The 15,283-nt window shown below is 29.5% G+C and overlaps 1 protein-coding gene across 1 annotated transcript; it reads right to left on the bottom strand.

The window, feature by feature from the left end:
- Window positions 1-2,471: 2,471 nt before the first annotated feature.
- Window positions 2,472-3,766, bottom strand: LOC125807349 (WUSCHEL-related homeobox 3-like). The gene is made up of 2 exons (XM_049487046.1): window positions 3,427-3,766; window positions 2,472-2,672 (listed from the first exon to the last, which is right to left on the bottom strand). The coding sequence occupies exons 1-2, from the start codon at window positions 3,745-3,747 to the stop codon at window positions 2,472-2,474; spliced, it is 522 nt and encodes a 173-aa protein (XP_049343003.1). The 5' UTR covers window positions 3,748-3,766.
- Between the last annotated feature and the right edge of the window lie 11,517 nt (window positions 3,767-15,283).

Below are 15,283 nucleotides of genomic sequence, written 5' to 3'. Positions count from 1 at the left end.
TTTTTTAGTGATGTGGCAAGCCACATGGGACTAATGCCTCCACCTAAGCATTGCCAACTAAGATTCACTACAAAAAAACTTGACATTTAGTGGCGACAAAGTCGCCACAAAATCCCAAAATATTGCCACTAAAGGTTATGAGTGATTTTTAGTGGCGACTAAGGCTCCAACAACCATTCGCTAGTAAAACCTATTTTTTCAACAAAAAAATATGATAATTAATTTTTGATTGCGACCTAATTTTCTAAAATAAATAACTTGCAATATCAATATTAAAAACATCCAATATTATTACGAAAAATAATCAAAATTACTTCTCGATTCAAATCTCCTACTATATATATATAATGCATCATTGTACATTTTATACATTTACATATGACATAAAAATAAAACATATAGTGTCTTCAAACTCCTACTTAATCGATATCATATTTGGTTTTTTAAAAACAATGAAGAAAAAAACACAAAATTAGAATTTAATGTTAAAAACTTTTAGTGACGATTTTCTGGGCTATTGTGGTGACTGTTGTTGCCGCTAAAGGTCTAGTTCTTTTGTAGTGAATCCTAGTTGACAACGCTTAGGTGGAAGGATTAGTCCCACGTGGCCTGCCACGTCAACAAAAATTTGGGGTGTTAACTCTTGAGGGTATTTGTGGTCTCTTAGGATAACAACAAGGGCATTTTTGATCTCAAAATGTAACGAAGGGTATAAATGGTCTATTTCATATAGTTCGGGGGCAGTTTTGACCCTTTTCCGTTTTACTTATCATATTCTTTTTGCACATATTCTGAATAAACACTATTAAAATAGTAATTTTTATCTTACAATTTTTAATCTTAGCTTAATACTTCCTCCAGTCAACAATAAATAGAGTTAACCTTTAGTTTCGGTCTTATTTGTTTTGATTCAAAATTAAATACGTATCTATTTAAATAATCAAAGAGGAATTAACTTTTATTTACCAAATTCTTCCTTATTTACGTATACTTAAAAAGTCTTTTAATTACTTCAATTTTCTATGAAGGGCAATTAATTAAAGTCTTTTATTTACACATGTTTTAAAGGGGTGTACCAAAAGCCAAAATATCACTTATTATATGGTTCTAAAATGACAACTATACTGGTCTACAATGGACGTTGCACACCCCTAACCAAGAAATAAATGAGGTGCATACTTTGTCATAATACATATATTAATTAATGTATTTGAAAAATGATTTAGAATCAGTAGTTAATGTTGAGAGTAAAATTGAAAAAAATTGTTTTTCTCTTAATATGTTAAAATAGACAAGTAAAAATAAAAAATATATTTTTAATATAGTAAACAAATAAAAAAAAAAGAATTAAATTGTATCGTTTGGATTATATTTTTAATAAGCACAATAATTGAAATGGACCGTACCAGAGAAATTATTTCAAGTGTTCTCTCATTTATAGAAATTGTTACTTAGGACCACATATTGGTTGATGAAATAAGTTGGTGTTTTTTTAAATGATATCACACAATCCTCTCTTTTATGGGTGTATCTTTTAGAGTTAACGTGAGCCCTACAAATAATATTTTTACATGATATCAGAATTAACTAATATCGGTCCCTTTGTTGTTTTGTCATGTTGAGCCGGTAATCATGCTTCAGGAGATGTTGAGTCTTGAGCATGCGAGGATCAGTGTTTTCAAAAACGTTTTTGGGGCGAGTTTCAGGGTGAGTTTTGGGGTGGGGTGTACCAAAAATGCTTCGGGGCATAAATTAAAGACGTAGATCCATAAGGCGTAAGTTCTAAAATTTGAGGCGTAAGCATCGAGCATAAAAACATAGGCCCGAGTGTTTTTAATTTATTTTTTTGAACCTTTTTTGCTTTAAATCATATTTTTTATTATTGGTGTAATGATATTTCTCAAATAGTAATTATAATACTCTTTTTTTTCTTCATTATTGATTATTAATACTTATCAGTTATCTCAAATAAAAGTCATAATATAATTTATATATATTATTGGTTATTTATAAAAATTATTTGTAAAATCATTGAAAGGTTTACTTTTGCTTATTTTATTTGTAATAAAACTATAAAATTGAATATACATGTGACTACGCCCAGTAGATCCATGGGACTTACTACGCCTCGTGTCTTGGGCTTATGCTTTGCCCCGTACTGTATAAAACGTCTCGTCTCACGTCCCCGCCTTTTAAAACACTGTAAGGGAGTGTTAATACTAGATCATTTGTTGTAATTTTTTTATATCGTCTTAAACAATAATGTTATATTTATTTTAGGAGAAAATCAAACCAATTAACCAAGCATACATATAAATATATGAACTCGTACAAATATTAAGATGTTTCTAACTCACATAACATCACAAAAGCTGTCACACGTACAATACATGAATCAAATTGAAGTAGAGTCTTCAAATAATATATAGTACTAGCTACTAAATTATTAGTGATATTATATAAAGTAAATTCTAATCCTTGAAGCCAGTTGTTGTGACAGGGAAAAGTTGTAATGTTTTTAGAGGTCTGTTATTGTTGCAATGGACAATATTATTATTAGAAGAACCTTCTTGATCTGTCATCAACATCCAATCCATACCGTTGCTTCTCATCATCCCATTCTTCCATAGGTACTTCATCATTTGATGAGGTGATGCATTTGTTCCTTCAACCTACATAAAGGACCACAAAATTTAAAAAACATAAGATCACAATCATTAAAAGTACATCTTTTTTTCCTTCTTAAGCTTTGTGTCGAGTCTAATATCACTATATAAATTCATACGGAGGGAGTAATTGTTAGGAATTAGGATGCGATAGTTTTAAGGGAGGAGGAAACTTGCACCTATTATTTATACCAAACCGCGTGGATTTACTATGATTAAGAGATAAACTGAGGCAAATCTATTTATAATACTTCGTCCCAATTTATATGTGACACTACTTCTTTTTACTCAATCACATAAATATTGGGACGGGGAAGTATTACTTATTAATTGTTTCACGGGAATTCAGAAACTCTTGCTCAAACCTTGTATATGAATACATCCACTAATTAAATATTATAACTACGATAATCTCATAAGAAGGGCCTAGAGCGGATGGGTGTACACAGTACTGCACACACGGATCTTATCCTACTTTTGTGGAGTAGAGAGGCTAGTTGTTCCGATAGACTCCCAACTCAAGAAAAATCACTAATTAAATATTTGTGTTTGAACTAAGTTAAACTATTAAGGTCACGATAGAATAAAATAAAAAATCATAAACTTCAAATTTGAAATCTATCTCGAGACATATACGCCATCCTCATAGTAGTATATTTAATTTTGCATGTACGTGCATGGACATCACAATCAAAACACTGAGACTATACATGCACGTGGTAGATCTCGAGTAGACTAGAAAGACACATTAATAATGTACCTGATGAAGAAATAAAGTTGGAGAGTTAGGGTAAAGTTGACAATTCACAGGCCCAGAAGCATAAGAAGATGAAGAAGGAGGAGAAGGAGGTGGAGGAGGAATAGGGTTTTGCTTTTGTTGTTTTCTCATTTTTTGCCTGTCTCTAGCTTTGTGGTTTTGGAACCAATAAAACACATTCTTCCACTGTATCTTTCCATACATAGAAAGATGGGAAGTAATCATTTGTACTTGACATGAATTTGGATTTGTCAAACCTTTTTTGTACATATCTTGTAAAATCATAAGCTGTTGTGGAGTTGGTTTCCACCTAGCTCTAACCATTTTTCTTTTTTTGTGTGTGTGTGTGACTAACAAAAAAGATTCTTGATGTTTCTCTTTTAAGGGTTTAATTCAAAGCAGTAAACTTCTGTCTAGTTTTATTGGGGGAGAGTATGTAGTATAGTACTATAAATAGATAAGAAGGGTAGACGTCAAGTGGAGTGAAATAAGTAGTCATGCTGGTGTCATACAATGATAGAGGACAGGACGGAGCTAGCCCCTTGTACGCGGGTTTAGTTGAATTCAGTAGATTTTGTTCAAACAGTGTATTTGTATTTAATAAATTCATTATATATATATATATTAATCTTAGAATCCAGTTGTTATCGTCGATCGGTTAAAGTCATCGTTATAAAAATTTAGAACTCATAAAATTAAAACCCTGATTTCGCCTAAGATAAAAAGGAGAGTAAGTTGGGGCAAGTCATTTAATTAGGTTGGTTGTTCATTTCTCTGCATTATGTTACTGGAACGAATCAGGCAAAATCTTAATTACAGTGTGGACCTAAGATCCATTTCTTATCATTTGGCCTCTTTGGATTGGTAGGCATCATTAGACATTAGATAGAGGAGACATTATTTGGTACGGATTTTTCTTTGTTCACGGGATTAATAAATTATGAGAGAATTGCATATAAGTATAACTAACACACATAGTTTGTGATAGAATGGTGTAGTTTTAATTTAGAAAATTTACATGATATAATAAATATGTGTTATAGTATATTATATAGTATAACTACATTTCATTTTTTTAAAACATCCTTTCTTTCTCTCTTTTTCAGTCTTGCTTGCCTCTCTCTTTTCTTCCCCCCCACAAACTGTATATATTTATTCATAAGTATGGTTTGTATCATAATTATGAATATTAGTTATAGTTTGCTTAATTACAATGCATAGCAACGATTTTAAAGAGAAGAAAAGCAAGCAAGAGTATGAAAAGAGAAAGGAGAGATGCTAGATGCAGACTGTATCATAGATATAACCTGATATAAGATTGTAGCTCAAATACATAGATACCCATATTAGCTTGAAAACAAAAATATAAATACACTTATACACATACATGTTATCAATCTGTGTATATAAAAAATCAGAATTACTGATTTCAATAAACTTTGCAGAAACACGAAGTAACCAAAGTTTAATAAACCAGTAAGAATAGATGAACAGAAATTAATTGACAAAACTAAAATCTGTAATAAACGTACCACAATCTGGAAAAAACAGAATCAGAAAAAGATCAAGCCCACTGAATGCACAGTGTCCCCTTAAGGAAATTATTCCCCTCTAGTATCCGAGGTTTGATTTGGAATATGTCCTCCCAGGATAGAATGATCTCAATCACCAGTGTATTGATACCCAAAACGCTGGTGTCAGCGAACCACTCAACAGCAGTAAAGTACACGAAGAAATTTTGTGCAGAAGAAGAAGAAGAAATCAAAAAAATTCGTAAGGAATAAATCTGAAGAATCAATGTATTTATAGGCAAGAGGAACTGGTTCCGAAAGGTTGCAATCCTTTCAGAATCCACACGACCATTCATGAAAGTTGCAACCTTTCAAACGGTCATGGCTGTTTCTGAAAGTTGCAACCTTTCAGAACAGTCACTGCGGGAAATTTAAATTAAACGGGTCGCGCATGGATCCGAGTCGGGTCGGGTCAATTAACTAATTAATTGAATCGGTTAATTAACTAATTAAAACGTTGGCCATTTAATTTAATTAAATAATTAATTAACTAAAATAATTAAAACAAACTTTGTCCTCGATCAATCATTTTTCCAAATCCAAATCCAAATCCAAATCCGAAGCCGAAGCCGAAGCCGAGCCGAGCGAGCGACGACGACGGCGCGAGGGGGGTCCCTCTTTCCAACCCTTTTAACAATTAATAGGAGTGTTTCTATATTTAAACTCTCCTATTTTTCTTTCCAAATCCAAATCCGAAGCCGAAGCCGAAGCCAAGCGACGACGACGACGGCGTGAGGGGGGTCCCTCTTTCCAACCCTTTTAACAATTAATAGGAGTGTTTCTATATTTAAACTCTCCTATTTTTCTTTCCACCACCGATGAGGGACAAATGTCTTTTCAATGTCTTTTCAATAAAGCATAAGAGGACTTTTCAAGTTCTCAACTTTTCAAGTTCCCAACTTTTTCCAAGTTCCTCTTTCATCTTCCGTCAATTTCCCATTAACTCTTGCTACATACCCAACAATACATATCAATCATCAATCAAACACAAATACACAAATACATATATTAACTTTGAAACTGAAATATAGACACACAGTTACACATATGTATCAATTATCAACGGAGCACAAATACACAGATATACATGTGTATATGATACACAAAACTCAAGAATAATCGGAGAAAAAGAAAAGATTCAAAAACAGGTATACATGTTTTTCATCTATAGAATATACGTTTGATACTCTCTTTACCTTACCATGAATAAATTTTTCAAAAGAAAGAAGATTAAATAGATGTATCAATTATCTACTTTCTAGCGATACAAACACATTGATATTCCCTAAACTTGACGATTGTGAAATTTGTGGTTTATTATAAAAAAAAATATTATTGCAAGTCCCCAAATTAAATCTAGACTTTGTGTGAGATGTTGGTGAAAGTCGGATTTCACATTCTTTTATTTACAATTTTAAGTCTGTTTTGATTTGGGAAGACAAAAGCAAGAAGATTTAATGACAACTTCAAAGAGGGAGAGAAAGACGTGACAGAGAGAGGGAATGGGGATTCGAGAGAGGAGAGATGCAAGCGAGAAAGGGAGAAACATATTTGTTACTTCCTAAGTTTAAAAAAGAATGAGTTAGTTTGACTTGGTACAAAGTTTAAGAAAATAAAGAATATTTTTCAATTTTATCGTCATAAATTAAAGTTACGTCAAGTGTACCATAATGTCATTCAATCTTGTGGTCTTAAACATGTCACGTGGAAAAATTGAAATTAAAGTGTTGCCAAAATAAAAAGGGGGTCATTTTTTTTAAACAGACTAAAAAGGAAAGTAGATAATATTTTAATATAAATCACTAAAAATAATTATGTTAGATTAATATCTTAAAACTATAATTATACTAGTAAAATAATGTTTGCTTAGTTAATTAATTTTTTCTGATAAATCCTTCCAGTTCCAAAGCGAAAAAATAGAAGAAGGTGTAGCTTATATAAAGTCTAATTTTAATAAGTATAGCTATGTATTTTTATTGAGAAAATAGTCAAATGTCTCCTCAATCTATTATCGAAATTCTAATTACACACCTATACTTTACAGGGTTTCTATTATCTCCTTGGACTATTTTAAAATGAAATTAAGTTCACCCTAAAATGCTATATCCAGTTTTAATGTGTGAAGTGAAACACACGCACCCACACATGTGTAATTTATTTTATTTCTTTCTCTGATTGTAAATTATGTGTAAATAAAGTTATTGATCTAATGTTTGTTTTTGGGAAACTCGGAAGATTGATTTGTTTATATGAAAAGTGAGGTAAATTATAAAGAAAATTGAAAACAAGAAGAGATTAAAAGGTTGCCGATAAATTCATCTTTTTAGTTCTTTGGCTTCCTCTTCTCCGTCGATTATCTCCTCTCCGTTACAGGCAGGCACCATCAATCCGTTGGAGATGGAAGTGTTAAGATTGTTGTTTCTTCTTCACCATGGAAGTGGGTGAAAGGAAAGTAAGTATCTCCATTAAAGGGGAGGCAATTTTACGTTTAAGAAATAAATAAATAGAAAAAAATATATAAGTTATTTAATTATAACAGAAATATAATAAACTTTTACATGTTTAAATGCATTTTCTGTGCCAACTTAGCACTTAAGGGGTTATTTATTTCACTTCAAAATAGTCTAGAGCTGTAATAGAACCCCGTGAAGTATAATTATGTAGTTGAAAATTCGCAAATAGATTGGGCACTCATTTGGCTATTTTCTCTACTTTTATTAGAAGTTTAGTCATCTAACATTTTGAGATGCTAACTTGTTAATTCTTTATTTTTAAATAGTAATATTTTTAGTAAAAAATATAGTGAATTCATTTAATTTATCCTTGATGAAATGTAATTTACTCCTAATACGTACCTTCAAAATAAAACTTAAATTAGTTTAATCAATTATCCTACGTCCATTAATTGAAACCAAACTCAATTTTCAACAAAGCTCAATATTAATGTTTATTGTGAACTTTTACCTATAGTCGACATTTAGTAATTATTGGAGTACTTCAGCTAATTATTGTTGAGCCAATAATTCTTTCACTTGTGAAATTCAGTACCTATCCAATCACACCTAATCTGGTACTATTTTGTTCAATTTTTACATAGCATATTTTGCATCAAGCCGCCCTTTTGGCAGCCATAGGCGGCTGGCTCATTAAAGTAAATAGAGGAAAAAAACTAGGGCGTGTGATAAAAATCAATTCAATCTATGCCATTCGTTTAAATAATTTGTCCGTTTATTAGTCCAATTCATTTTTTTTTATGACAAGGGAAACACGCAATTGCTACCTTTTGGGTGCGCACAAGCCACAAGGTAAAACCCTCGCTCCTATGCAATAGCTCGCAAACCATATGGGAGAAGTAACCCACACTAGGCAATCCCGATGCGACGAGCTCGACCAGAAGGCAAACCCCTTGCTTTTGCTGGCAAGGGGTTTCGAACTTGAGACCTCTGGCATGAAAGTCCCAAGCCCAAATCACTGAGTCACCCCGAAGGATATTAGTCCAACTCATTTTAATCCAACAAAAATTGAACTCATATGTATGTAGTTCAAATTCTTATGAGAAATCTTATCAAAATATATTTTTAAAATGACTTTTAATTTATTTGATGTGTTTTACCTAAGTCATAAAAAAGAAAAAATAACAATTTTGTTGGATACTAAAAACTTATAAAATAGTAACTTGGAATTATAGTAACAATATAACTGAATCACCAACAAGGGTTGTGGTGGATCAATAAATATCCTTTCATTCTTAATTAAAGATCTTAGATTCGAATCCCCATGAAGACAGAGTCGAACTCTAATGTAGATACCAAACACTGGATAGAAATTTCAAACTATAGGAAGAATTAATGCATATGATCGAAATGCTTATGTAATTAGGTAATTTTTAAATAACCTTTGAATATTTGACCCGTGCAAATTTAATCACTCCTCTCATTTGACACCACAGAGAAAATACACGTACTGTATCTCATCAATAGCTGGCTTTCAGTACGCTATGCACTCAATTGGATTCAGTTACCGTACAACATGTATTGAATCTCACTCCTCTTAACTACTTAGTAAATAATACATTCGTTTATTATTGTTTCATCAGAAATGTAGGTATAAACATAAATCCTAGGTGCAACAACTCTTTGTCTAACTACCTAATTAATCATTGAGCTTATTCAATCACACCTAAGCTGGAGTTTTTATTCCTTTCTCATTCAAGTCAAAATGCTAAAAATAGACATATTGTACTAAGTTTGACCAAATTATTTTAATGTTGAAAAATTAAAAGTATTTTTATTGTTAAAAGTAGTAACAAATTTACATTTAGCTAATTAATTTGAAAAAAAAACTAATTTTAGTACTTAAACTACTTTTGAGAAAATCATTTTTTCAACTTTTGAAAAAAACAAATTAGATCTGCCACATTTTTTAAAAACAGTTATAATTGTCCTAAAATAAGAATGTTTTAAAGAAAAATAAATACTTTTTTTCTGTAAGCTCTCGACACTCAAGTTATACTCACCAATGCTGGTGAGGATTAGACATTAATCCCTAACTTGTATATATAACAACTTATAAGGAGTCACACTCTAAGATAATATTAGTAAATCAAAAAAAAAATTGACTTCTCAGAAGCTTGACCAAACAAGACCAGTAATTTTTTATGCGTTTCATTACTCTAAATTCTATAAGTTTTCAGTTAGGTATAAGTCTTTAAACCCTACATTACTTCAAATATAGTCCATAGACCATATTTTTAATTACCTTGTTTATGGATTTGGGCAGTAGGCCTCATTTTTGTCTTTACTCTCCAAATATATAAAAGACCAAAATTCTATTAAAAAATAGGCTAAACCCATCGCTGGCCCTCTAAACTTGGCACAATCTTTCACTTAGACACATCAATTGAAGGATGTTCACTTTAGACACCTCATATAGGATTTCGTTATGGCATTTTGACACTTTTTTTCAATAAGCAAAAATATATAATGTGTGTGCGTTACACTCGCGAGTGACCTGTAAAGTGTCCAATAAAATAAGGACATTTGTCATTTTCCCCCAAAATAATTCTTAAACAATGAATTTTTGTCTAACCAAAAAGATAACAAGTGAATTGATGACACGTGGCATTTTTCCCAAATAATTACAAAAGGAAAACTTAATCACTTCTAAAAAGAAGTGTTTTGCATAATACCAAACCACCCCTGACCCCTATCCCCCCCCCCCCCCGCCCGCCAACACCAATCGTCTTCTCCACGAAAATCAAATCCACCCCTACCCCATTCGTCTTCTCCGCCATATCCGAGCTTTCTCTATTCTTTAAAGATTCAAAATATATTAAATCCTCTTCCCTATAAAATAAGTATTCGATGGAATTTGAATGATTTGAGTGAAAAATAATTCCTATTCTATATCTGTAGTGGAGTAAAAATAGAAAATTGAGGAAATTAGGACCAAACAAAATGAAGAAATTTATCTTCAATATCATCATTGGAAACTTAAGTGCAGGTGCCGTTTCCCATGGAAAGTTAGAGACTAATTAGAGCAGAAAATACATAATGGAATCTAAGAAAGAGATAAAAAGGAATTTTTGAGAGAATTAGATCTAACAGGAATCTGAGGGTTAAACTATCAAGCAACAAAATTGTTTGTACTAATTTCAATCATGATTTTGAACCACATAATTTAAATGGGTCCTGATTTAAAAACAAATAATAAACTAATTTGACTATTAAATTTAAATCAGTGAGATATATATTTAACTCTAAAATTTCTGTCAACACTTTTCACCATGGAAGGAGTTTAAATTTATGAAAATGGTAATTGAAAATAGGACAAGACAAAAAAGAAATAATAAAAAAAGGCTAAATAAAGCTCTGACGCGCTGGTAGTTAGTGTTATACACTCATTATGCCATGTCAGCGAAAAGTGTCAAGATGACACAACGAACTCCTACTTAAAGTGTTCAAAATAAACAAAGCTTACTTGAGGTGTCTAAGTGAAAGTGCCAAGTTTAAGGGGCTGCCGATGGTTCACCCTAAAAAATATATGTCCATGGACCATGAATTATTATCTATAGCATAAGTAGATAATTAATATTTCTTGAAGTTAGATTTTTATTTTATTTTTTTGTAAAGGAAAATCATGTCGACAAATGGCAGATGCATTTATTAATAATAGAGTACATGAGTAATAGATGGCAAAAAAAGGAAAAGGCAATAGGTCATCGTACTGAAGTGGAGCGTCATCACGATGGCATGCAATCCATAAATTCAGGAACTTTTTATTTATTTGTTCAATTTTATTGAAAATAAATAATTTAGTTTTATTTATATAATTTGAAAAATTAATAAATAATCTATTACTTGATTTCTAATTTAATCTTAATAGTTCAGTTGGTTTGCTATTTGAACTCCCGCCTTGTTTAGTGAGGGTTCGATTCTCCACATTGTAATTCCCCCTTCATTTTTGTTACCTTTTAACTCAATTTTTTTTTGAAAAAAAAAACTTATTAATTATCTATGATAATTTTTAAAGCATAAAATTTATTATATATCAAAGAGTGATATAGTAAAAATAAACAAAGAGGGTACAAAATTTTATGATTTAAAGTAAGTTATATAGAATAATGTTGTTATAAAATAATTTATAATTAAGAGTAAAATATTAAATAAGAAATTTAAAGTTAAATTATTTTTAAATATAAAAAAATATTAATACTCTCTTCGTCCTAATTTATGTGGCATTTTTTAGATTTCGAGATTCAAATAAGTCTATTTTTTACCGTAAATTTTCATATATCTTTTAATTATTTTGAATTGTCAATTATTATGACTTATAGTGCTTTTTACGTAATTTACAAATATATAAATTTCATTTCAAAAAAATTGAAAATTCTACCATAAATTTTCGGTCAAACTTAAACTATTTGACTCTCGAAAAATGAAAAGTGCCACGTAAATTGAGTCAGAGGGAGTATTATTTTGGACTGACTAAAAAAATAATCATATAATTGAAAATGAGAGAGTTGTTTCAAACCAGATGATCAATGTTCTTGATTGGGTTGGAAGAGAATTTTAACAAAGTAAGGAGGTGGTACAGTAAATAAGATTGCTTCTCACTTAACTAGAGATTAGATTCGAGTTTTACGTATGAAAATTTTTTAGTAGGAAGTATTTAACTGGGCATTACGCGATATAAATCTTTATTAGTCAAATTTTAATACGAATAGTTTACACCAGATGAAAAAAATGATCAATCTCATAAGATATTCTTATCTATTTCATTCCGCACGTTTAATCCTTAAATGCCATAAAGTTGGTTTGAAATGTGAATGCCTGTGCATATACATGAAAGATATGTAATTTGGTTTTCCAACAAATTAATTACTGTAGCAGCACACGGTATAGTCTATCTTTCATGATTGATTTAATGCTAGGCAAGGGAGACACATAATTGAAGGGTTTGTACGATTAGTGAGGTGAAAAATGAATGCTTTTGAGCAGTAGCCAATAATTTGTGATGGACATACATCATCAAATTAATATATAATCACTTACGAATTAAATACGACACTTCCACGTACTTGTGACTTTAAATTTTATGTTATGTAACATTATAGGTCTCAATCCAAAAATCTTTTATTCAGAAAGATATAAGATTTGAGACCTATAATGTATTAGTTTAAAAAGAAATAAGTTTCTTAAAAATGAGTAAACTGACACTTTTCCAGTGAATTAAGAAAAAATAAGTGTCAAAAAAGTAACATTCCACATATTTGATTGTATCCTCCCTGTTTCAATATACCATTTCTTCTGATCACGTAGCCCCATTTCCACAATCCTACACTTCTTGGCAAATTCAAATTTTTTTCTAAAACAGTTTGGATAATAAAAATATAGTGTTTTGTACTTGGGATTTAAAGATAAATTTTGAATCTCTGATAGTATATCGTCTTATATAAGGAAATTCATAATCTTTTTTTTTTTCTCTCTCTCTCTATATATATATATAAATGGTCCTAGCTAATATACAGGAAACTCCGTCTTAATGATTTCTGATGTACCTTTATGTAAAATTAACTACCCAATGTCCTTGTATCTCGTTGGAGAATATTATCACCCCATTTAAAAAATTAAATTGCTAAATGCTAATAGTCATGGTATTATAGTAAAAAAAAAAAAATGGTATTATAGTAAAATTTGCTTTTTATTTATTATTATTTAAAAAAAAAATGGAAGTCAAAACAAGTAAAACTAACTAGAGAGAGTATAATTTTTATATTCTATATATAATAAGCCACAATGCAACTATCATTGTAACTATCTTGTTAGCTTTCAACCAAAAGCTAACAAGATTTTTAGTTACATATTTATTATTTAGTTAAATTAATATTACTATATATGTACTACTTAGCACATGACAAGTGTTACATGTGCTTAGATAGTGTTGTACATTCTTCTTTTATGGTTGTACCTTTAAAATTTATATTATTGGACAATTTAACACCATTAATCACAATAATTAATAAGTTAAAGAAAATTTCAAAAAAATATGAAAATTTGGATGACTCTCCAAATTTTATTTGTGTCACATAAATTGAGACAACAAAAATAACATATATTGGGTCCATTTTAATTTATTTGTCTTTTTTTTTTTGTATCTTTTATATTTAAAAATTGCGTATAAATACTATAAATCATGATAATTGACAACATAAAATATGTTTTGAAAAAAATACAAAAAATTCCACTGATTCTTCAAATGAATCTATCGTAAAAATACTATAAATCATGATAATTGACAACATAAAATATTTTAAAAATAAATACATATAAAAGAATTATATTGATTCTTGAAATTAATCTATCGTTACAAATTATGTATAAAATATAATAAATCGTGATAATTGACAACTTAAAATATTTATTAATAAAACACAAAAAAAGAAATTGACTGATTCTTAAAAAAAATCTATGAATGTCACATAAAATGAGACAAAAGTAGTAATATGTATTATTTAATGTGAAATTATTGAAAACTACATAAAATGTATTGTAAATCTTAAGAATTAACAACATTTGATTGACTCTTGAAATTTTATCTATTCTACATACATTGAGACAAACGGAGTAATATATATTAAGTATTTAAAATTACGTACAACCTTATTGCTTTCTGTAGGCTTTGAATTATCGTGGTCATTTTTTAGGCTGATACAAGTTTTGTACATTTTCTATTTTTTTTTTAATATTATAAATCGCAATAATTAATAAATTAAAATATTTAAAAAAAATATTAAAAATTGAGTTGGTTTTGGGAATTTTATTTATACTATATAAAATGGGACAAAGGAAGCAACATATATCATTTACAAATGACTTAAAAAACATTAAAAATTACAATAATTACCAAATTAAAATATTTAAAAGCTATATAATAAAATAGGTTCACTCTCAGAATTCTATCAGGCTCACATATATTGAGACAGAAAAAATAACACATATCAGTTTAAAATTATCAAAAAAGTATTATAAATAATAATAATTAACAACTTAAAATATCTAAAAGACATATTAAAAGGGTTAATTATGTAATTTTATCCATATCACATAAATTAGGACAAAGTGACCAGTAATGTAGGTTATTTGAAAGTTACATAAAAATATTATAAATCACAATAATTAATAACTTAAAACATTTATAAAAGAAATATGAAAATTTGGATGACTCTCCAAATTTTATTTGTGTCACATAAATTGAGACAACAAAAATAACATATATTGGGTCCATTTTAATTTATTTGTCTTATTATTATTTTTTTGTGTGTTTTTTATTTTTAAAAATTGCGTAAAAATACTATAAATCATGATACTTGACAACATAAAATATGTTTTCAAAAAAATACAAAAAATTCCATTGATTCTTGAAGTGAATCTATCATAAAAATACTATAAATCATGATAATTGACAACATAAAATATTTCAAAAATTTTGTATGTGGGTAGTCTTATTATGCCTTAAATAGTGTCAAAGAAACTACAGGTTTGTGATAAAACTTATTCCTTTATCCACACAAACAATTGCTTCAAAAACTCCGTTATTAGCCCCAAAACATACCATTTATATTATTGGGCCTGTGCATAGCACGGGCACCATTATCTAGTATATTAATATGATGGAAATTTATATATTAAAAATTGATACAAATAAAGCTAAACGTAATTAATAAGTATTTTGGAATCAACGGAGTATTAAAAAGGGAAAATTATGTGGTTAAGCAAATCTATACTATC

The sequence above is a fragment of the Solanum verrucosum genome, unplaced genomic scaffold (genome assembly GCF_900185275.1).
Source record: "Solanum verrucosum unplaced genomic scaffold, falcon-dt-bn FXZP01000183.1, whole genome shotgun sequence".
NCBI classification, from domain to species: Eukaryota; Viridiplantae; Streptophyta; class Magnoliopsida; order Solanales; family Solanaceae; genus Solanum; species Solanum verrucosum.
The sequence above is the reverse complement of the archived record's forward strand: the minus strand, read 5'-3'. Positions and strand labels throughout refer to the sequence as shown.

What these genes read in the sequence shown, in the direction of transcription:
- LOC125807349 (XM_049487046.1), bottom strand. Translation starts at nt 3,747, where the DNA reads ATGGTTAGAGCTAGGTGGAAACCAACTCCACAACAGCTTATGATTTTA. An exon ending in CAACTTTATTTCTTCATCAG is followed by an intron (nt 2,673 to 3,426) that starts GTACATTATTAA and finishes TCCTTTATGTAG; the next exon opens with GTTGAAGGAACAAATGCATC.